This window comes from Phalacrocorax aristotelis, chromosome 2, assembly GCF_949628215.1.
Source record: "Phalacrocorax aristotelis chromosome 2, bGulAri2.1, whole genome shotgun sequence".
NCBI classification, from domain to species: domain Eukaryota; kingdom Metazoa; phylum Chordata; class Aves; order Suliformes; family Phalacrocoracidae; genus Phalacrocorax; species Phalacrocorax aristotelis.
Window position 1 is genome coordinate 66,145,327 of NC_134277.1, and position 23,053 is coordinate 66,168,379.

The 23,053-nt window shown below is 40.2% G+C and overlaps 1 protein-coding gene across 10 annotated transcripts in view; it reads left to right on the forward strand.

The window, feature by feature from the left end:
- KIAA0319 (KIAA0319 ortholog) overlaps positions 1–21,622 on the forward strand; it is a 61,640-nt gene extending 40,018 nt beyond the window's left edge. For 9 of the 10 annotated variants that reach the window (XM_075083878.1, XM_075083877.1, XM_075083880.1 and 6 more), the window contains 12 exons: positions 384–612; positions 2,457–2,580; positions 3,969–4,101; positions 4,987–5,135; positions 6,691–6,842; positions 8,032–8,170; positions 9,442–9,601; positions 10,911–11,053; positions 12,399–12,521; positions 13,940–14,030; positions 16,092–16,183; positions 16,989–21,622. In XM_075083878.1, coding sequence (XP_074939979.1) covers positions 384–612; positions 2,457–2,580; positions 3,969–4,101; positions 4,987–5,135; positions 6,691–6,842; positions 8,032–8,170; positions 9,442–9,601; positions 10,911–11,053; positions 12,399–12,521; positions 13,940–14,030; positions 16,092–16,183; positions 16,989–17,167 — 1,714 coding nt within the window. In that variant the 3' untranslated portion in view covers positions 17,168–21,622. The remainder of the gene's footprint in view (positions 1–383; positions 613–2,456; positions 2,581–3,968; positions 4,102–4,986; positions 5,136–6,690; positions 6,843–8,031; positions 8,171–9,441; positions 9,602–10,910; positions 11,054–12,398; positions 12,522–13,939; positions 14,031–16,091; positions 16,184–16,988) is intronic. The other variant, XM_075083879.1, reaches the window with a different exon arrangement.
- Positions 21,623–23,053: the final 1,431 nt, after the last annotated feature.

A 23,053-nucleotide genomic window follows, 5' to 3' on the forward strand; every position in this document is an offset into this window, starting at 1 on the left:
CAGGGACTGTTCTGCTGTGGCTGATGAATGAAATCCCTGTTTTTTTACTGAGTAAATGTTTTAAAGAATTTGCAGTGAGATCTGTTTGAAATTGATGAAATTGCTGTTGACTGCAGGGAAAGGGTTTTATCTGGGATCCAGAATAGCTAGGGGTTTTTTTTCCTTCTTAAAGGTTGAAAGCTGTATTTGAAAACAGTCTTCTGAATTTCTTTTCTACCGTAGTTGAGGGATACATGTTTCTAAAGCAGAAGTTCATATAATCTGACCAGTGGCTCCGTTTTAGGTGGTGTTTGGAAAAGTGCCAGAAAAAAGTTAACATTTGAACTTAGGACTTTGCAGAAGTCCATCTTAACAGATTTCCAATATTGTTTTTCCTGTTGTAGACTCACAGTGATTGATTCAGATGGAGCAGCCAACTCCACCATTGCATCTCTGACTGTCAACAAACCAGTGGATTACCCACCTATTGCCAATGCGGGACCTAATCAGGCAGTCACCTTGCCCCAGAACTTCATCACGCTGAATGGAAATCAGAGCAGCGATGACCATGAAATTGTCAACTATGAGTGGTCACTTAGCCCCAAAAGCAAAGGCAAGGTTGTAGCAATGCAGGTATGTCTATTTCTCCTTGCATAGGATTGGAAAGCTCTTTTATCTTTGTGTCTAACATGAGCAAGCACATACCTAAGTAACTGCTTAGAAGCACTGAAATATCTAGAGTACTGTTACTGTCTTTTTTGTTTGTTTTTCTTTCCTTCCTCTCTGATGTATTCAGCTCTTATTTTGGATATTACTTTTAATTCCTTCTCATAATTTTTTTTTGTTCCTTGTGGCCGTTTCTGATTCCTGCTGTTGTCTGTTCCCTGGTGGTTTGGAAAGGCTTCGAGTTCACAGTGTCTGTCCTTGGATGCTAGAGCCTGTTCCACAGGTTTCCATCTTCTGAGATGTTGGACATGCTGACAACTGTTTTTGGGAAAGCGGGGGGTAGTCAAGGTTTTCTTGTAACACTTTCTCCTGGTGAAAGTAGGACTCAAACAGAAACAATTATGCAGCTGCGCTCTGTGGTGGGTTTTTATGCTCACAAAAACATGGGTTTCCTATGAAGGTTAACTGAATTTATTCTCTTATTTTCATGGCCGTATATTTTTTTTCAAATCTGAGAAAAGTTAATAACTTTCCATGGATTTGTACTCAGTAAGTTGGAGATTCTTGTAGCAGTTGAGGTAATTGGTAAGTTTCAGCCAGCTGAAACTCAGAAGCCATTTTTTATGAGACATGATTTCTGCTATGTTGCAAATGCTTTAGACCTTCAGAACTGGAAATAAATCACTTTGTAGATCTGTTTAGAAAAGCAGTAATATTGATGCAAGCATATACTCTACCTTATACTGTAGAGGCAATTACAAAACTATGGAAGAGCTTATAGCATAATGGCTTATTTCTGTTCATTTACCAAGGCAAACGCTTTCCAAAAGCATCCATGCAACCTGCACTTGCAGATTTTAAAAGCCGTTCAGTCTTAAAGCAACCTTCCTGAAAGAAGAGAATGGCTGCTTGAGATACCTAATGGATTAATTGGGTATTTAATACAGAAATGCAAGAGCATTTTACAGTTTCTTTTCAAGAGTGTAGTAATCTTTTCCGGTCCCCAAAGCTGAGGATGCTGGTCTCAGCTGTGTTACATGGTATCCAAAGTTAGAGTGCAATGTAAGAAGTACCTCTGCTGGTTAGTTAATTGTTCAAGTCCCTTAGTTCTCATTATCATCTTTATAAAAAATAATAATAAAAAAAAAATTTTAAAAGCCCACCTTAATTACATTGTGATTTGTTATTCCTCATATGAGAGATGCTACAAATGTTCTCTTTTGTAGCTAAAGGACATATAGCTGCGCCCGGTCATTTTATGAGCTTATATAGATATCAACTCATACTGCTGCTAGAGTATACTCTGGACAGAGTTGTCTTGTTTAATATGGTTTTTTCCATAAGCCTGTCTGGCTGGGGTCAAGTCAAGCTTGGTTTTGCCTTTAACAATTCTTATAAATATTGAAGAATATCATGATGTTTGTTTTTAAAATATCTCTAAGGAGATGGAATAAGCTGTGGTGATTTCCATCAGTGTTTAACTTCCTAATTGAGAAAGTTAATGTCCCAGGTGTTTCGGCATTATTGTTCAGAAATAATGCGGCAATTATACCAACATAAGAAATCAAGGTTTATAGTCTATAGCTATTTCTCTGGGTTGGTAGGGACAGTTGTGATAGTGAATACGTTACATCTGTCTGTGCATCAAATGTTAAGTCTCCTCTTTGTCTACAAGGTGCTTAAACTGCTTGCGCAAACACAGTGTTTATGAATTAAAACAATTTTTTTTTCACATTTGCTCTGTAAGACCGTTCATAATCCATCAGCATTTGTTTTATCTTGCGCTCTCTGTCTTCATAAATGCTGTGTAGGGAGTGCGGACGCCGTACCTCCAGTTATCTGCAATGCAGGAAGGAGATTATACGTTTCAGCTGACTGTCACAGACTCTGCGAGGCAGCAGTCCACAGCTGAGGTCACTCTGATCGTACAGCCTGGTAAGTCAGCTGCAGGCATGCCTGGGTCCCTCAGGGGTGGGCCAGCCTGATGCCTTAGCACTGTTGTCGAACGCCTCATCTCCCCGCACTGCACCACTGAGGTGGCAGCCTGGATGTTTAGTAACCCTGCATCAAGGACACCTCCACCTCCATTTTGTGTCAAAGAAAACAGTTAAAACAAATGTAGAATCGTAGAAAGTCCAGGTGGTGATCCTGAGGGCTCACACTGGCTTGATCATGTAAGGTAACCTGCACAGAGATGTGCTTGCGTGTACTTCTAAGAGCTAAAATGTAGCTCTTGAGCTTAATATCCTACAAAGTCTGTTGTACAAAGCTGTTCAGAGTATCAGTCAATGCTTTGCTCAGTTTTATTACTGTTTTGCAGTTCTCCTTCAAGAATCCTGTGGGATTTGAATTCTCATTAGAACTGCATTGCACGTTCTAGGGCAAAGTGTCAAGCAAGGAATTTTCAAAACCTGCATCTTTCACAAGTTCGTTCAGTTTTGGGAGCAAAGTGACGAATGTGCCCAAATGATTCAGGCCTCATGAGACATCTTTTATGCACTTTTTTTTTTGTAATGTGTTTGCCTATTACATCCAAAGTGCCCTCTCCTGCTCACCTAAAGATCTCGCATTCCACCATGGGGCAACGTTTTATCTTCCTGGTGTTTCTTATTACACATCTTTTTGTAGATGAGCCCTTCTGGGAAAACTTTACAGGAGGCATTTACTGCAGAAATCAAGAACAAGTATTGGAAGTACAGCGTGTGGTGGTGCCTTTCAGACCCGCTATAGTGTGGAACTAGAAAGATGCTATTGATGAAGTCAGGTCTAAGGGTAAATAAATATCCATGAAAATGGTAGCATTGCCAGTTTTACCATGCCACAAAAGCACATGTTGAAAACAGAATAATGGGTTATATGTTTCTGCATTAAATTCTCGAAGGCGCTAAACTGGCATTAACTTAGTGGTGTTGTGCTGACCTTGAGCAGCAGAAAACCTGGGACAGTATCTTCTTCAATGGCAAAGAACCATATTCGTGTGGGTGGTTTTGAAAGGGATGCAGTAGTGGAACCAGGAGAATACCCAACCACTCTTATTATAAAACATTTCATACAATGCATTGAGCATGCTGCAAATTGTTGTGAGTATGACTGTGCCTTCAGATATGACTGTGACAAAGTGAAGTACTTGTGGCATTTGGCTTGTTGCAGAACTGGTGTCTCTGGTTTCTGCTGGGTTGTGCATGTTATGATTGTGATTTGTACCTTTAAGCCAATATATCAAATCTGTAACATCATAATTCTGTGTAAAATCTTCCCTCTGACGGGCAATCCTTGCCAGTGACTACCTAGAAAATGTCATACACTAAATATTATTTTTACAGAAAATAACAGTCCTCCAGTAGCAGTCACTGGCCCTGACAAGGAACTGACCTTCCCAGTAGAAAGTACTACACTGGATGGAAGCAAAAGCCAAGATGACCAAGGCATTGTCTTCTATCATTGGGAAAATATCAGGTACCTATAGATTTTACTAATCTCCAGTAAAATAGGCAACAAAGTGAAAGTGATAGGGTGCCAGAGCCTCTTATGAAATTGCGTTGGCTGATGCACTGTTTTGAGAACTGCTGTGAGGGTCTTCCCACTCAGGTAGTAACGGTAAGAGACAGGAGTTTTAAGTTCAACTTGGAAAGCTTAGGCAATCTCTGCCTGTGTTTTGCAATGTGTCATTTTGAGGCCTACTGTTATAAAGTTAAGAGAAAATGCTGGGAAATTCCATGTCTCCTGTTAAAAAGTGAGTAACAGGCTTTGGTACCCTCCTGTAATGTACAGTTTTCCCATCAGTGCTTAGAACTAGGATTTCTCAGTCACTTGTTTGTTGCCTAGTAAAGTGACAATCTGTTTAGCCTGAGCTTTCAATAGTAAGTGACTAAAGCACTCTTGAATGATGATTGAAAATGTTTTACAGAAGTTATAATTGTATGTTTATGTGCAAAACTAATTGATCCTTAATAGAAGGACAGGGTATTAGCTCGTCCAACTGTCATCTGTGGTACAGGCAGAGGTTTGCTGGCACCCTGTCCTGGTTGTGAGCGGCTCTTAGAGCAACAGCGTTTGTGTTCTCCCATGAAATCATACAGTGAGGAGGTTAAACTTCTCGAGTGCGTTTTCCTACTCTTCTAATAACTGGATATGTGGTGCTTGGGTGCTTTGACTGTCTTGAAAAACTGGATCAATGAATTCTCTGAACTAAACTCATGTCTTACATAGTTCTTTAACCATCACCGCTTATAGTGGTGGTAGAACTACAATATGCATGAAAGAAAATGGCATGGACAGCACTGCTGAAAGAGCAGTTTGTCTGGCTGTGCAGGATTATTTTTCTGAGATGTTTTGTTTCAGTGGACCAAGCTCTGTACGGATGGAAAATGGTGACAAAGCAGTAGCAACTGTGACTGGTCTTCAGGTTGGTACCTATCGCTTCAGGCTGACTGTGAAAGACCAACAGGGCTTAAGCAGTGCATCTGTGCTCTCTATTACTGTGAAGGAAGGTAAGCCTAGTTGCTGCTTCTTAGGGTTGTGGTAGGCAACTTGCCAGTTAATTCAATCACTGACGGAATGTAAAGGAAATCAGAACAGAAAGGGATAATGTACTTGTTATCATAGTTCAAGGGTATTCAAGAAGAGTTACTGCTATTTTGTGATAAAGTAGTATTGCGAGTGACTGGTAGAATTAACTTTGCAAGCTTCTTTAAATATATGCAGAATTGGGTGTAATACAAATGATCCAAAATACTATTTTTGACCATGATGTGTCTACTTCATTAAGAGGATATGTTTTTATTATATTCTCAAAGTTAAGCTTTGAGGAGAAAAGCAATTTTACTGTGGGTTTTAAGTAATATCCAAGAAGTGAGGTCTCAGAGTATACCAATTTCCACTTAAAAACTTAAGACCTGTATTTATTTTGTTGATACAGAGGAACAGTTGCTGTGGTAGTTTGTAATATTTTTTTTTCCCCAACACGCATGCTGCTGACTTGAAAAGAACGCAGCCTTGTTTCTTTTTCACTTGGTATTACTGCAGAATGAATTAATACTGGAGAAGCAGCTGGACTTAGTTTTACCTGTGTGTATCATGGGTTGAACTGTTTCAGAGTTTGTTATGTGTTTAATCAGAAACACATGGCAACAGCTCTACCCAAATGTGTCTCATGGTCTCATTCATGCTGTGAAGTATAGCCATAGTATGTGCCCACTACAGTCACAGGTTCAATATTCAAAATATTCTGTGCTCCGATAGCCAAGTTCAATCCACTGGTTTATTTGGAAGAGACAAGAAGATCACTTGTACCACAGAGAACTCTCTGCTGTTCTAAAGAATAGAGTTTCAGTCAATGACCTGGAGACCTGCCCAAAACTGAATTATTTATGTCCAACATAATATTCAGACCAGCAAGGTATGTCACTCGGTCTCACAGCTTCCTAGAGCTCTGTCTTATCAGTTGTGTTCTAAACAAAAGTCAATGATGTCTGGTTTCTGGGAAGAGAACGTGTTCATGTTTCTTTGGTGTTTTTGGCTGTACTCCCAACACATGTCTTAATTTCATTGCTAGCTGTATGCAAAAAGCATTCAGGAACTGGGTTTACTCTAAGTTTCCTGATTACACTTTGCCTAAATACGAGCTTCTGTTAGGTAATAAGTGATTCTCAAGATGAGAAGAGCCCACCGTGGTGATCTCATGCTGAGCTGTGTTTCTAAGTAGGCAGAAAGTCTTTTTGCTTGACTGAGAAGATCTGATGGTCAAGTTATTGTGAGACTGTAAATAGACTACCCCACAATGCTTTTTAAAAAAGATCTTTTTGGATGGAACCTCTTATTGGTATTCTTCTCATGGTCCAGCTCTGCTTTTGTCAGGCTGTAAGAATCCCGGAGCCAAATTCTGTATACCCACTCATCCTTTCCCTGTACCTTTGACACGAGATTCTGTTGTTACTGCTTGTAATCATCAGGTGAAGAATTGCAGTGTGGGTGTATTGGCAATGGCATGTCACATTTCACATGTTTTGAAAGGAAATCCTTCTCCTCCGCTATTTTTATGGCTAGAAAACAACAGTCCACCCCGGGCACATGCTGGTGGGAGGCATGTTCTAGTGCTTCCAAATAACTCTGTGACCTTGGACGGCTCAAGGTCTGCTGATGACCAGGGGATTGTGTCATATTTGTGGATTCGGGATGGTCAAAGCCCAGCAGCTGGGGTAAGTTTCTTGGAGGTTGTAACAAGTCAAATTCAGCTTTTGTTATGCATGTAACATCACTGCAGCAGGGCAAGCAAGTATGCCTCGTAAGGTGCTATGAGGCATGGTGTCAGTTTCTGGTTTATCTCCCCTGTTCTCTTTAATGCTTTGGTTCAAGGGGCTTGTGATTTTTGCAGTACAGCTGTAGAATATGGTAGCTAAATAAGAGGACTGCAGCAGCGTGGACTGAGTTGAGAAATCCTGAGACAGAAGAATAAAGTTTTGTCTCTTAAGGAGTAATTGGTGATTGTAGCAAGCTAATGTGTTTGAGAGAAAAATAATCTGAAATCCAGATATTCCAAAGGAGGAAGAGTCTGAGAGCGCAAGAAGTAGTGATAAAGACTAAGAAATCATGTCTGGTACCAGATGAGGCGAAACTTGCAGTTTAAGGTAAAAATGGTGTTTTGTGCTAGATGCACAGACACCTTGCCTGGCAGACCTTGGTGAATAGCCCAGGTTATTAGGGCAGTGGAGTCTGCCCTCCAAGTGGGGGCAGACAGCAGAAGTACCTCATGATAAACTGAATTTTATGTCAGCTATTAAAACTGTGATAACTTATTTTGATTATCCGCACAAAGTGTTGTGGACAGCTCTTCACACTCAGATGGTGGCAAATCAGCAAGAACTGGGAGAGTAGAAACAGCAAAATTATAACAAAGCTTTTGGAAGCAGTTCACACTGAGGGTATGAGAAAAATTGAAGAGGTTTAGTTTAAATATAGCTCGCAGAGTTGATATCTGGAAGTAAATGAACTCAAAGGAAAGGAAATAATTCGGGAGTTAAGAAGGCAGAACTAAGGATACTGGAGTAAAACTGAGAAATAATAATGTAACTGTATCAGATATTCAAGCAGATGAGCACTTGAGAATGTCAGCTGGTCTGTCTAGTTGGGTTTTTTGTTGTTGGTTTTTTTTTGTGTTGGGTTTTTTAATGTGGTGGGGTTTTTTGCAATAAACATACCCATACTGTGCAGACATCCTCATTAATTGCTACTTCCAAATTTGTATTACACTGCTATAAACTGTGGGTAGGCCACATTTGTCCCAAAAGCCAAAACAAGAACTCACACTGTGATAGCAGATACCTGACTTGCTAGTCACACCTGCAACTTTCTCTGAGGATATAATCATCCCAGTACCTTTGTTTGCAGGATGTCATCCATGGCTCAGACCACGAGGCAGTACTGCAGCTAACTAATCTGGTGGAAGGAACCTATACTTTTCACTTGAAAGTGACGGATGCTAAAGGAGACTCAGATATTGATTCAGCAACTGTTGAAGTGCGGCCTGGTATGACAATTAAAAGGTCATCGATACGTTGCGAATACCTCATCTTTGTTCTCCTTTTCACTTATTTATTTCAATGTTGACAAGATTCTCTCAAGTTAAAACACAAAGCAAACAGGTCTCTCTCTTCCGACCTTCTTACTGTTCTCTCAATAGGACTGAGTGTGTTAGAAGATGACATGTCATCTTCTAACTACCAGTTACACCATTGCCTTACTGGAAGCATAAATAAATAAAAATTATACTTCCTAGTTAACATTTCATTTGGGTTTTGTTTCTTTTCATTCATTGTAGGATTTGTTTCTTTTTTTTCTGGTTGTTAACCAGTTTGGCCAACGGAAAGAGGTAGGAGCTGAGCATTAGGTTTAGGTACAAATGCTGCAGTTACGTGTTTGATGGTTGAAAGTGTGTTTTTATGCTTGTTTTCCTTCTTTCATCCTGAAGGACAAAAACAAACCTCAAAGAATTTCAGGGTTTTTAAAATTGTCTTTTCATGGTTTCATATTGCTTGGATAGAGACTTATTTTCAAATGCAGGATAAATGGCTATGTGATGGAAGCACAAATTGAGGTTTCAGGAATTGAGTCTGAAGTCTTGGGTCTGTCAGAGATTTCTTTTTTGTCTGGTTCCTGGGTGATGATTTTATTTCTGTTTCTCACTTTATTGTTGAATGTAGTCGCAATAATTGGCTCAGGTTTCTTACTGGATATCTCTGAAGCTTGTTTTGTTTGCAAGGCATTCTACAAATTCAAGTATTATTTAACAGAACCCTCAGTTTGTGAAGGTAAACATATTTGGTGTTTCTCAAATTTGACCATCCTCATTTAGACTTGCTCATACAGTCGTGCATGCTACCATATGAGTCCGTCTTTGACTCCCTTTTCCTGGGCGGTAGCCAGTAGTACTAGCAGGCATCTTAAGAATTAGACTCACCTAGTTCTACCTCTGACCTTAAGATGGCAGCCTGTAGGAGAACAGAAGTTGCTGTTCTGCACAGAAATATGTTAACGCTGAACTGAAGTACACACTGAAACGCTTTCTTTCAACTGATAACCTGGGTTGCTATCTTAGGACCCACCAGGTTTGTTTTGGAGGGAATGTGAAAATGTAGGCTAAGTGTTTTTCTAAGAACACAAAAGGGTTGGGTTATAAGGGATTTGAATCTTATGCAGGAAAATACAGTATTAATAAATACTTTTGAGTACTGCATATTGTCTTCAGTTGGTACTGAAATATCTGCCAGGCTCTGAAAGCATAGCGTTTTCTTCTGTCAGATCCCAAAAAGAGTGGTCTGGTGGAGCTGATTCTGCAAGTTGGAGTGGGACAGCTGAGTGAACAGCAGAAGGACACCCTGGTGAGACAGCTGGCTGTATTGCTGAATGTTTTGGATTCAGATATCAAAGTTCAGAAGATACAAGCCTACTCGGATATAAGGTACAACGATATCCTGCTGTGCCAGGAAGATGGTGATTTTCATTGACTTTTTCACAGCTCATAATTAGTTGCAAAGTAATCTTTTCCAAAATGACAAAAATATGTTATAGCTCTCAAGAGTATGTACTTTAAAAGGTGAATTTCTTCTGCTGTGGTAAAAAATTGATGAAGTAAGCTCTCTGGAGGCTCAGAACTGAGCTGTTTTGTTTTAAAAAAATAATTATTATAAATTCTCTCTATATTTTTTTATTCTTTTAAAGAAGGCGTGTGAATATATTTCAGTCTTTATTCCACACAGTGCTATTGTTTTTCCCATGCTAGATGAAGTGAGACAGACAGACTTTCTCACAGTGAAGCAAGTATTGCATTTCAAAATAAGTTCCAGCTGTATCTGATCTTCTTTTCTTCTACTTCCTCTCTAAGGTTTTGATATTCTAAGTATTCTATAAACATTTTTCCCATGTAACTGGTGTCAAAAATCCACCTTTTGCAGAGAAAGCTACACAGTGGATACTCCTATGTGTGGTATCTTACTCTGAAGTAGAAATACCCCTTCTGCTTTGTACAAAAGGGCTAGAGATGGCTGTGTGTACCAAGAGAAACTTCTCAGCATGATTAGTGGAACCTGTTGACATAAGTTATTTTCAAATTACTTCTTGTTAACTACTTCATAATTTAAAACCCATTTTGGTCTCTATTTAGCTTTCGGGGAGCCTCTTAAAATTTTAAAACAAACAGTTTGGAAATTAGCATTTACAGCTATGATAATTTTAATCACAGCTGCCAGTAACTGCCTCTCTGATAAAGATGTTCACTGAAGCATCTGTTACAATATGAGTTCAATACCACCTAACTTAAAAAGGAGGAAGGAAAGGGGGAAGAGGGCTCCCACATGAAGTTCTCTGGCTCCCTGGCTTCTGAGCTTTACCTCCTATTAAATTTGGTTTCCTAAAGTTACTCAGACTGCTTCAGAGTGCTTTGTGACAGGTTCTGGATGAGAGCGAGGAGAGCAATTTTATACATAATCTCTTAAAACAACAGTCGGGAAGACCAAGGAGGGAATTATATTTGCTGCTGTCCTCGCCTTCCTTGTGTGAAACTGAGAAGCCAGAGGACTGCTGGTGCTCCCAGCTCAGAATGAAGTCCATGGCATTTCGATGGAGTTGACTGATCCATGGACAGAGTTCCCTAATCTTTATAAGTGGTGACGTTTGCTTTCCAGAAACAAACAAAACCAAAGGCTGTAAACTGAATCCCTGACAAAAGTGGTCTTTGACAGCAGTTGTGACCTTAGCTGTTCTTTCTGCAGCACTGCGGTTGTGTTCTACGTGCAGAACGGGCACCCTTCCAAGGTGATCAAGGCATCAGATGTCTCGCGAACTCTGCACGTGCAGCTTTTGAAAGAGAAGGCTGACTTTCTGCTTTTTAAAGTCCTACGGGTTGACACGGCTGGTATGTTTTTGGATCATGCTTGCTCATCTTGGAACTTTGCATGAATTTGGCTAACAGAGTATGTGGAAGCAGTGCATGAAGGCCCTCTGTCTGCCATGTGGTGTATGGGCTTGGATGTGGCTTTCCAAAAGATGATGTTGGAGGCAGTACTTACAGTGCGTATTTACTTTTGGTAGGCTGGTGCCAGTTACTTGTGTTCTTTTAAAAGGCGTCATCTGTAACAGCAGGCAAAAGCATATCTTAGTCTGGTCTGCATCAGGAGGGCCTGGGGAATGAGGATTTGTTGGAAGATGGGCAAACTTAATATAGCCATAGTATAGAATGTTTGATGTCTCTGGTTCCTTCAAGGCTGTTAGAATTCAGTAATAGGCTTGTAATATAACTTGGTTTTGTCTGTCTGTATCAGGCAAAATGGTCATGTGGTCTCCGTGTTATAACCTAGACTTCTAATTCTTGCAAGGTAGACAGGCTGCTGGGATTTCTTATAATTAACTTTTTTTTTCCCCAAAAAAGATACTTGAACTTCTAAGCCTATTTTAAGCTTCACTAGGAATGTGAACCTTTTATGATACTCAGATATTACAGATATGACTTCTCCATAATTTAAAATCAGTACATAATGATCCAAATGCAAACAAAGTGAGCAAACTCTGGCAATAAAGTAGTGATTGATTCTGTAGTTAATTCTGTCTTCATATTTCTGTTGAAAAAGGGCTGTTGTTCTGTTGTAAATGTACTTGGATTACTTAAATGAGTAGGTGTCACTTGAAAAATATTAATTATAATTTTTCTTAACACAGCAAATCTGCTACTCCATGTTTTAAGGGGAATAAGTTTTTATTTTAGTCTGATATGATGCATTGATCTAGCAGCAGCTACTACTGTAAGCATATGAGGTGTGTAAACGTTCTGGCCTCAGATGATGTAATTCAGTTTTGAAATACTGAAATACACTCTAGTTTATTGGTATGATCCTTTTCTTCAAGTACCTGAGAATGCTGAAATTCCTCATCTCTCAGGTACAAGTTCTTACAAATATGTCATAAAGAAGGGAGCAGGTCTGAATTCCACAACTTCAACTCATCTTTATTTCTGGTTAGAATAAGCTGTTCTTAACTTGCATACAATCTCAATATTGTATGCATAAGACATATTCTCTTCACAGCCAGCAGTATTCTGAACTGTAAATCTATTTATCACACATAACACCAAAGGAACGGAAGACTTAAAAAACATCAGAATGTTATGAACTAGATGCTTTACCACCGATCTAGTCTAGCAGTAAAAGGATGTGTGACAAGTTGTCCATTTACACAACTGACCCTTTGTTTGGTTTTGTTCTTAGCCTGTCTTTTAAAATGCTCTGGACATGGACACTGTGACCCCATAACAAAGCGCTGCATTTGCTACCAGCTGTGGATGGAAAACTTGATTCATCGTTACCTAAATGATGGAGAGAGTAACTGTGGTGAGTTTGGGTGTTGTGGGACGTCATTTCAAGAATAACTCCTCATCCTGTGAGACTGTTGATTATTTGCTGTCAGAATAGGGAGTACTTAGGAGGTAGATTCTGAGGGAAGACTAAAACGCTCTGTCTTGATTTCTAGTCCAGTGATATTTTTCTATAGAAAGATATTTGAATAATGTCTTGTAATGACAATGTCTTGACAGTAACAGCCTATATTTACAATATTTAAAAAGTTTAAATTTAAAAAAATTTTCACTATTTGAGGAAAAACCCATGAAAAATTGGGAGACAGATCTTGCAACAGTTTGGGGCCAGTTGGAAGGGTTGTTGAAGTAGTGTGGGCAAAGCTTTCGAGTAGTATTCATCTGATTGTTGCAAAGCAGAAAAAGAGGCAACAACTTAGATGCTCTGAGTGGGTGGTTGATGCTTCTGTGCCAGAAGTACGGTCTGACCTAAGGAAAAACATCAGGGTTCTGGACTAACCAATATAGTCACCTTTAAAACGTCGGCTTTTTAGCATTATTAATTTCACTGTTTCTTTCAGTTTGCCTGTTCCACCTGGGAAATGCAATTTAATTTCACTTGCTTAATCATGTCTATATTCTGTGGCATACCTAAACATATCAGCTAAGCCTCTCTATTTCAAATATTTAACAGTTTTAATTTAACTAAATTGGTCTTCTACTTAAGTTGAAATAAAGCTCAGCTCTTAATACTGTGCAGGCTTGGAGACATTTGCTGAGCAATGCACTAGCCTTCAAATAAATGTACAGAAGTTTATAAGGAGCTTGCTACGAGCCATTAAGTAACTATGGGCCATGTGTCTGTTAGCGAGCGAAGACTAACTGACCAACCGAAATGTGACAGTAGGTTTTAAGCCCGAGGCTGGGACCTCCTGCAGCCCTGCCCTCATGCTGTGTCATTCCATAGTGTAATAATAACACTGAAGTAGTGAGTATGCACATGTTCGAGTGCACATTACTGCACATCTCTCTGTATCCTTCTCATCTTTTCCTGGATTTACAAATGTAACCGTGCAGGTAGAACGATCTGTCTCTAATCAGTGCTCCTTTGAAGCACTACTAAAACGCCAGGCACAGAGTACACTTATTTTTATTTCAGTTAGAGAATGACAGCTGAGGTGGTAATCATGACCTCTTGACTTTTAGTTCCCACGTAGACTTCAGGTATCTCGGATGGTAAAAGGTATTGGAGTGGAAAAAAATTTTCAAAGGTGCACTTTCGATCAGAAAGCTTAAGAATTTTTAGAGGTTCTTCTGAGAATATGAAGGTGCTAGGTTTTCCTGAGTTCCTGTTGCCGTTCCCCATTTTTGAGGATTGGTTATTTTAATAGAGTTGTATTAGGAACTGTCCTATTCATAGTATCTTACAAAGCACTGTTGTGTTTCTTTTTTCAGAGTGGAGTATACTCTATGTGACTGTATCTGTTTTTATTTTGATTGTGGTCATGGTAGGGCTTGCCTGGTTCTGCATCTGCTGCTGCAAAAGGTACATGATTTGTGTTTATTTTGGGGGTATATGCAAAAACTGCACACAACTGCCAGGTTTTATTCCGGTCCTTAGCACTAAACCACTGAACTCTTTTCAGACCTGTGAGGAGCTTCCTGTAGCTATTTCTGTACACACTTTTGTTGAGAAAAGGAATATGCATTTGTGGCTCTATGCTTTTCTGCATTTTGAAAAACAAAAAGCCAATATTGGAGTGTCCTTCATATTAAGAGATAATTTATTTTAAAATGTTGAGAATAGACTGCAGATCTTCATGGTCTCCCTCTGAGTCCTCCAGGTACTCCACGCTAAGAAAAAAGAGGCATGTCCTGAAGGTCACTGACGTAGGAGTGTTTTAGACCATGGGAAGGGAGCTTTTACCAACCTGGTATCTCCCTTGGACGTGAAGGGTGGACATTTGGGCTGCATCTGGCTGATGGGCAAGGAATACTCAGTGATCTCAGTCATGCAAACTTCTTGCTTCCTCTTTCCTTAAACAATTTTGCCTACTACTGTATGTCATTTCCCTCTCTGCCCCCACCTCCAGTCTTTCCTAATGAGCCGATAAGAAATTCTCTTTCAAGTGACAAGCCCTTGCTAGTGCTGTCACTAGAGCAAGTATTTTTGCTGCTGCTCGAAAAACGTAACAAATAGCTAGCTTGCTCAAGTGTTAGCAAAAATGAAATGCCATCAAAATCTTCCTGGATTTTAAACTTTTTCTAGGGTGTCTTTGCAGTATGTAAAGGATGCTGTTTGACATGTGCAGGAGTTGATACTGATTTCCTTTTTATGGTTGAAGGAAGAGTGCTGTTAGTAGAAAGGTTTAAATAGAAGCGTGTTCCACTTCATCCCCACAGTGTGGGCTGGAGCCTCACAGGCTTGTTTGGATTTGATGAGAAAGGAATTGTTGATGGAGTTCAGCTCCTTATGTCCTTTGTCCTCATGTGGCTTGTGCCAGAGAGCAAGAGCTGGTTGATACAGATACATGGCAAGAGATGCCCTTTGCCTTGTGGAAACTACAGAAAAAAGGTACACTGTAGCCCAGATTTGGATGGAATTTTGGAGGCTTTAAAGGCTTTGTTGAGTTGTCAAATGAACTCCATTTTTTAGAAGACTGTAGAGGGGAGAGGCTGAGTGGCTGGCTGCTGCTGTAATATCAGCTGAGTGGTAGGTGGCTGCTTCACTGTGAACTGTGCAATCTGGGTGGGAGTGCTTCTCCAGACCTTGCCTTGACAAAGGGCATGTCTTACCCATCCACTCCCCTCCAAAGTTATGAGAAAGAGGGCCAGAAAAATGCCTGAGGTGTGACGGCATCTTCTAGGAGGTGCCCCCTTGGTTTCATGCACAAATTCCCTTATTTCTACCCTGAAATCCTTTCGTTGTTCCCTCTTGATCCAATGCAACAAACAGTTATGTGTCTGTTCCTCTAGCTCCAGGACTTTTCCTTCTGTATTAATGAGCAGGTGAGCGACTCCTGTAAATAGCTGAAACTTAACATAGAGGTAATGTTGTATGCAGCATTGTGGAAGCAGATGCTGGGGAAGGATTTAAATGAAGAAAGAACAGGTGGGAATTTGCCTAGAGACCAGCAGGGCTTTGTCCTTGCATATATATGAGAGAGCCTATCTCGGTTTTTGTCTGGTCTTCTCTGTAAGCATAACCAGCCAAGCACCACTTAAATTCTCTCAGTTAAAAAAAACAAGGGGGAGGACTAACCAATTCTTACAGAATTTTTATTTGGAAACGAATATGTGTCTACCTGGTGTCTAGTTACTATGTTGAATTTGAACAAACTGAACTCCTGTGGCCTAGGAAAGCAAGTCAGTCTTCCTTGCTTTCTTCATCTTTGTATATCAGAGACAACATAAATTATACCCTCTGATCCAGATTGTACAGCTGCTTTATACAGGTATAAACTGGAACAACTCATTTTAAGTGGAGGCGAGAAAGTACAGTGAGGTTCTATATATTGGGGTATGTAGCTATGTGTATGAAAAGGAAGAGGGAGTGGGTTTATGTGTGTATGTGAGAACTAAATGTCTTTGTGGTAACTCCTTCTAGCAGAAAGAGGACAAAGATAAGGAAGAAAACAAAATACACCATCCTAGATAACATAGATGAACAGGAGAGAATGGAGCTACGACCCAAATATGGTAAGTGCTATCTGTTTTGGTTGGGAACTCATCCACCAAACTTAGAGTCAATGTATTTGAATTGATACCTGCAGTCAGGAGGAGCCCAGAAGCTGGCCTACAAGTTTGGGGATGGCAGAAGCAAGCATAGAAATGAAATGGTTGGGGGAGAATCATTTCATTTCTTTCATGAGGCATTGGCCTCAGACACTGCTCTGAGCTTCTTCATTAATCTTAATTTAGAACATCTAATGGCCCCACAGACTTTCTCCATGTAACCCCTCCTGCTCTCCTGGCCTGTAAGTGTCGTGTTAAACATGAGTAGACTTCAGCTGCTACCCTCTGTTCACATATATTTTGATTTACCTGTGTTTCAGTTTTTAGCAAGGGAAGTATTGGAATGCAAAGAAATAAAACCATCCTGAGAAGCTGCTGTCCTAGAAAGACAGACATAACATTTCTTTAGAAACCGTGACCTTTCATTGCCACTCGTGTTAATCAGAGTGGACAGACTAATTTGCAGGTTCAAGCTATTAAAAATACATTAGCTATGTACTAAGATCATCTAACTGTTTCAAATGCATATATTCACATTTTGGAGCCATAACCTGATGGGCCTGCAGTGAAGTCAGAAGGGTATCTGCCCCAACTGTATATGATACCTCCTAGGCCAGTTTTTACATTGGTGGCGGTGGTGCATGTTGTTATGCTGGATTGCAGAGAATGTTTTCACTTATCTTTCATATCGCGGCAGAGGAGAGGCTGGTTAGTTGTTACTAGCAAGTTAAACCTTTCTAATGAGCTTGTTTTGCTTTTTTATTGTCAGGTATAAAACACAGAAGTACAGAACACAACTCCAGTCTGATGGTCTCTGAGTCAGAGTTTGACAGTGATCAGGACACTATCTTCAGCAGAGAAAAGATTGAAAGAGAGAATCCTAAACCCCTCATAAATGGATCCATCAGAAATGGAGTTTCCTTCAACTACAGCTCCAAAGACCGATAACTGAATGAGGGTAAAAGAGCAGAACACGCTGGTCTGACACATCTGAAACACGTTGGCCCACCTCTGTTTTTCCACAACCGAAAGCTTACTAAAATATCAACTATTTGCAGATGAAAGGGTACATTTCTAGCACAGTTAGGGGAAGGAAGGTGGAAGGATTAGATGGTCGCCTAACTCCTGTTGTCACCATTATAGGAACGAGGAAAAGCACATCTTATTTCTTGCATGTTCCATGCTGAATATTTGTCTGAACTTCAGGAGCCCTTTTATCCTGTATCACTGCTACAAAACCAGCCAGGGCTGTTACACTACTAACAATGGTAACTGAGATGCATACAGATTCGTGTCCTGTGCTCCTGTCTCTCTCTCAGAGAAGCAGTGTGATTATGATGCTGGCCTAAAGCAGCAAAAGCCAATATGGATAAATTCCCTTACAGCTGTAAAGAGCAATATGTGACCACAGGCTCCATCTTCGTTTTGAGTTTAGGTTAGGAACACAAAGAGAGAGCCTTTTTAGTGCATTGTATTTATCTCTGACTGTGGTTTGTGACTTCCTTTTCTGGGGTAGTGCTCATCAGATGGAAATGTCTTTGTTTTCAGAGGAAGTTTAAAATTAGCATTTGTACTTAATCAGCCGTAAAGTAACGTGATACATATGTGTCCTGTGGGATGCAATGTTCCCTGTTTTTACATAAAGTATGGTGCCTGCAGGGAAGTCCAGCCTTAGGTTGCTTCTGTAATGATGAAGGTGCTTTGGCTCTTTGGAGTCTGCCACATCCAGCCAGGGAACAGTAGCAGAAAGGCAGGAGGGACTCAGTGCAATGTGTCTTCAGAAGTGTTTGGACAATCCCAAACAACTTTTTCCTTAGAGAGCACTATTAAGGAGCTCTGGGCCTTCTAAGACTGAACCCTCAGCTGAGATGAGTTTTCATCTGCTCAATTAAAGAAAGGGCCAGGCATTTGTGTAGTGAAATGCTTGTGGCAAAACACCCTATGTGGAGCAGGAGTTTCAAACCCCACCTTCAATGTCATGGCAATTGATACCAAGGAAGGTTTTAGCTTGAACACTTAGTTTGGTTTACTTTTTCCTCTGTGGCTATTCAGTGACTGGATGTGTTGGTCTAAAAAGATCCCTTTAGATGTTTGGAAGGCGTAGGTTTGTTGGAGTTCTGATGTTCTTGTTTGGAATCTGGATATTTTCTTTACAGCGTGCTTGTTAGGCTTCAAAGCCACGCCCCCAATACTGTTCTTGAAATCCCCAGCTGAATATGTGGCTTTTGTACGTAAGCCTCACTTGTGGAGTCATCTGTGTCAGTGGTACCATCTGGCCACGATGTCAACCTTTCTTGGGGGTCCTGTACTGACATGCTGGAATCTTGGGCTGAGCTGGAGGAATAGTGTGTTCTGACAGAGAAAACATTCCTCTGGGAGCTTCTGTGCTTCTCTTGTTAATGGAGTTGGGCAAAAGTAGGAAGAACTGTCTAGGCTGGAAGGAATCAGCAGTCAAAAGTAGCAGCGACGTGGCATGGTTTCATACCTTTGATTCTCAAATGCAGCCAGCAACAGTCCCTAAGGCTACTAACGCTGCACTGAGGAGCATTTATCCTGGGACCAGCCCTGCATTTCTCTGGAGAGCTGAGTGTGGCCACAGGAGTCATAGTGGTAGGAGAGACTGTGAAGAGCTGAAAAGGGCTAATGCCAAGTGTTTTCCATGTTTTCCCCATACCCACCAACAAGACGCAGGGCAAATGGTTTGATTTGCTTTGTTCAGAAGCCAAGTTTTAATTCTATGTGTATAGGGGTTTTAGGCTATTTATTGAAACAAATCTACTTTATCTCACCCTCCCCCTTCTTGCGCGTCTGTGTGTATGTATATATTTTTAAATAACTTGGTCAATAAAAGCAAGGTCAGCTTTTGATGTCTTTCAATTTCTGCTCCAGATGTGTGAACATCATAACACAATGCTCACTTTAAAGCATACCTGAAGAAAGTTAAGGCCAACTCAAAATTTTTTTTTTAAACTTTTTAAATCAAAATGTTGGGCATTCTGCACAAATTCCCAAAATGGTGTAGCAGGACTTATGCTCTTTGAAACATGCATTTAAAAAAAAAAAAAGCCAAAACACGTTGCGTAAGCAACCACAACTTTGTGGCCAGGCTGCCATTAATGCTTCTGCTAAATACTGTATCCAGTGTGCCTTTATCTATAAATGTGTCTTTCAGGACGTGTCAGTGCAGTCAGCAGCATCCTTCAGTTTTGTGAAGTCAGTCACTTGTGTGTTTTGGGTTTATTTTACCTTTTTAAAGCTGGTGCTGAAGCCTAGGAGGTTGTTCTGTCAAGAAATTAAAATGCAGACATCTTGTTTTTCAAAACAAGTGAAGACTGATTCTCTAGTAAAACAACTACAGGAATGATGAACCTCATTTCCTCAATGCTGCAGAATTCCCAGGGCTACTCCCCCTCCCACACACGCTGTGGGCTCAGATATTTGATCAATGGTAAGTTCATCTGCCATGAGAATGTATGCATGATTTGGCTAAGTATTTCTCACTTCGTCAAGTAAGAACCATTGGACCAATCTCTTATTGCATAAGGCCCCAGCAAGTCGAAATTGCTTACTAAATTTTGTTCTCTAGAGATGCTTTGACATCTTTGTTGCTAACAGTATTTTAGTTATGTTTTGAATGTAGTTTAAATTTTTGAGCTGCTTCTAATACTACTAGTTTGATTCTTCCACCTCATTGGAAAGAGAAGTCAGCCCTCTTACATAAGATCAGGCTTGCTCTTATTATGAAACTTGCACAGAAGTTGAAAGTAGTAGTTTCTGGCTCTGTGAATTTGTGACATCACATGCGTGTGTCACTTGGCCAAGCATGATTTTGTCAGGAATTCAGGAGAGACTTAGAGCAAGCCTTGTATCTTGATTCAGTATAACTTTTTTTTGTAGAACTGTTGCTTTCCTGCAGAATGTCAGGTCATACCTGGAATGAAAGGGTCAGAAGATACTGATAAGATACTACCTCTCTTTGAAGACAGACAGTGTGCTGATAGTTACAGTGCCTCATAGCCTTCATGTAAGCAGCGGATTTTCATTTGCATTTTGGTTTTACATTTATAAATGCTGATGCATGCACAAGCAGAGATTGTCCAGCTATGTAAAAGGACTGCTGCCTTTTGCATTTTAAGTGAGGAGTATATTTTTTGAAAAAAACCCACTTCTTTACCATTACTGCCTGAGCCATTAAATAGGTTCAATACTCAACTTCAGTACTCAGTGCAGTGTATATGCAGCACAAAACTGCCGTGTTGCAAACAGGTCGTCGGCTTGTGTTTTTAGTTTTCTTAACCAAAACACTACTGCAGTACAAGACAAAATTTGCCTTGGCAAATCTGCTGAGATGCACATCCAGATTCTCTGTCCTGTGGTTCAACCTTTCATATTAGCTGAGTAGATTGCTGAGAAATTCAAGCAAAATGTGAACGGTCTAATTGCAGAGGATTTTTTTATTTGGGGAGGGGGAGAAGGTTATTCTTGTTTCATGTGCAAGAATACATGTTCAACTGCATCCTTTTAGGTAAACAGTCTTAGCAGTCTCCCTCTGTCAGATGCATCAGATACAGGTACTGTTCAGGCGTCTGTTTTGTGCTGTCAGCTGTGTTTGCTTATGATGCTGATTTTCCTTTTCTGTCTTGGTCTCTTGTGGGCAAACAGAAGCATGAACACATGCAAGGAACTTAACGGTGTGTGAACTTAACAGAGGGAATGAGGGCATGCGTGTGTTTTCTATGCTGAATTTAAACTTTCCTTAGACGGTCCTGGTGTTCTTGAAATGATTGAGTTCATAGGCAAATTCCTGTTTTAAGCCTCAAGTGAAATTAGTTTTGTCCCTCAATATACTGATAATGGGCTGTAGTCAGCTGGAGCTTTGGGGTGGTGGTAAGAAAATGACACATACTTTAGTCTTCTGAGCCATTTATGTGAGGTTTTAGAGAGAGGTAAACATTCCTCCAGGCGACGGGAAATGGGATAGAGGTGAATTGGATTTTCTTAACATCAGCTATTGCTTATCATTAATCCCTAATGAGAATACTAATCCCATATTTCTGCAGCAAAGGAGAACCCATTTCACATACCTTTTAGGTCCTGAACTCCCCAAGGCAAGGGAGGGAGCCTTAAAGCTTAGAAATAGAGTTTTAAAAAGGAGGGAGAAAAACCAAATCATTGCACAGGCTACAAATCAAGTACAGATGAGCCACACATCAGTACTTTGTCTCTGCATGGAACCGCTTCTCCCTGTGGGTGGATGGGTGAGCTGTTACAGAATTTGTATTAGGAATCTGTTTCTAGAAAATGATATTTATTGGAAATTATAATGTATTGTAACTGGAACCATTTCTGATCTGAAATTACTACATTTATGTAACTACTAATAAAGTTTTGTCTTTCCTTCTAGGAACTTGTCAGGTGCTGTTTTAGACATGGTATTCTGTATTGGACTCACCTCTGTTAGCCTGACCTGAGTGTTACGTTGCATACTATGGCTTATGTCTGTACTCAGACATAAAAGTAGTGCAATATCTGATCCTTCCCTTCCTACTGACAAAAACAAAACAGTATATTTTTTCACAGAAATAATGTAATTCAGTACGTCAGAGAGCAGAGAAAAAAATTACTGCAGTTCACAGTAAGGTTTTCATGTGGTGCTTGTCCTTACTTGGTTTAATTGGGTGTGTGTAAATACTCGCCAGCTGTCACGCCAAGTGTGGTGATTTCACAAGTCTTGTGGCTTATTCTAGCGCAAATCCAGTACTTGAGTCTCTGTAAGTGCAATGGTTGCTTTGCAGAAATCAGAGATGCTAGTGTGCAGTGTCACCTAGGGGTAGATTATGCTGCCTGTTTCTGAACTGGAAAAGAAAAATCCATGCATCAGTGTGTGTGAAGTTTTGTGCTAAATCATTATAAAAGGTACTATGAGATACAAGTGTCTTTCTGTAAGGAAAAAAACATACACCATAAAAGCAACTTTAAGTGTATTTGGATACATGGTGTACATGGTGCCACAGTCTACATGGTACCTCTTAGATTGGTACTTGACTCCGACAAGGGAATACTGGCTGCTGAATGAGCCCATGAGATGCATAGTGTCTTTATTGAAGAATGGAATCTGCCTGTTTGTTACAGTACTGTATGTTTTGGTAACGGCAGTAGCCTCCCGCCTCCCCTTTGAGTAGGCTGATGCAAGCCTCTAGACTTGTGCAACAGAAGGTAAATAGTAGTGATTCCTGAGCAGCTTAAGCCAGTTGTGCTGAGTAGCTTCAGCATTCACTGCTAAAGTGAATAAACCACCACCTTCTTGTGTCTTGGAAGGTCCTAGGCACAGAGTTTTGACACTGAGAACACTTCAAACACATGCTAAAATATAACTTAGTGCTTCTGAACGCCATACTTCAACCTTCTCCTTTAAGATACCTCAACTCTTCCATAAGCAATAGGGCTAGGACAAATGGCATGACAGCCAGTTACACTTATGAGACAGATACTCAATGCCAAGTCGAAGTATGGAACTTCTTTTACTTACAGACCAACATCTGTCTGATCAATTTAGAACAGTAACAACTATTTTACTCTGTGCAAACCATTTAAACTGCAGTTTGTGTTCTGTGACTTAATCAGGAAAGCATAATTAATCACAAAAGCCTAAAATGTGTCTAAAAACACCGGTCTCTGGGAAGCGGATAGGCTGCAGAACACTAGCCTGCTGAAATGTTTCCTTGATCTTGGTGACAAGAGGTAACAAAGTGCTGTCTTCCAGCTACGGTAAACACTACTAAATACTAGATATTGGTCAGGCTTGACATACTTCTCAGTAAGACTGATTGTCTG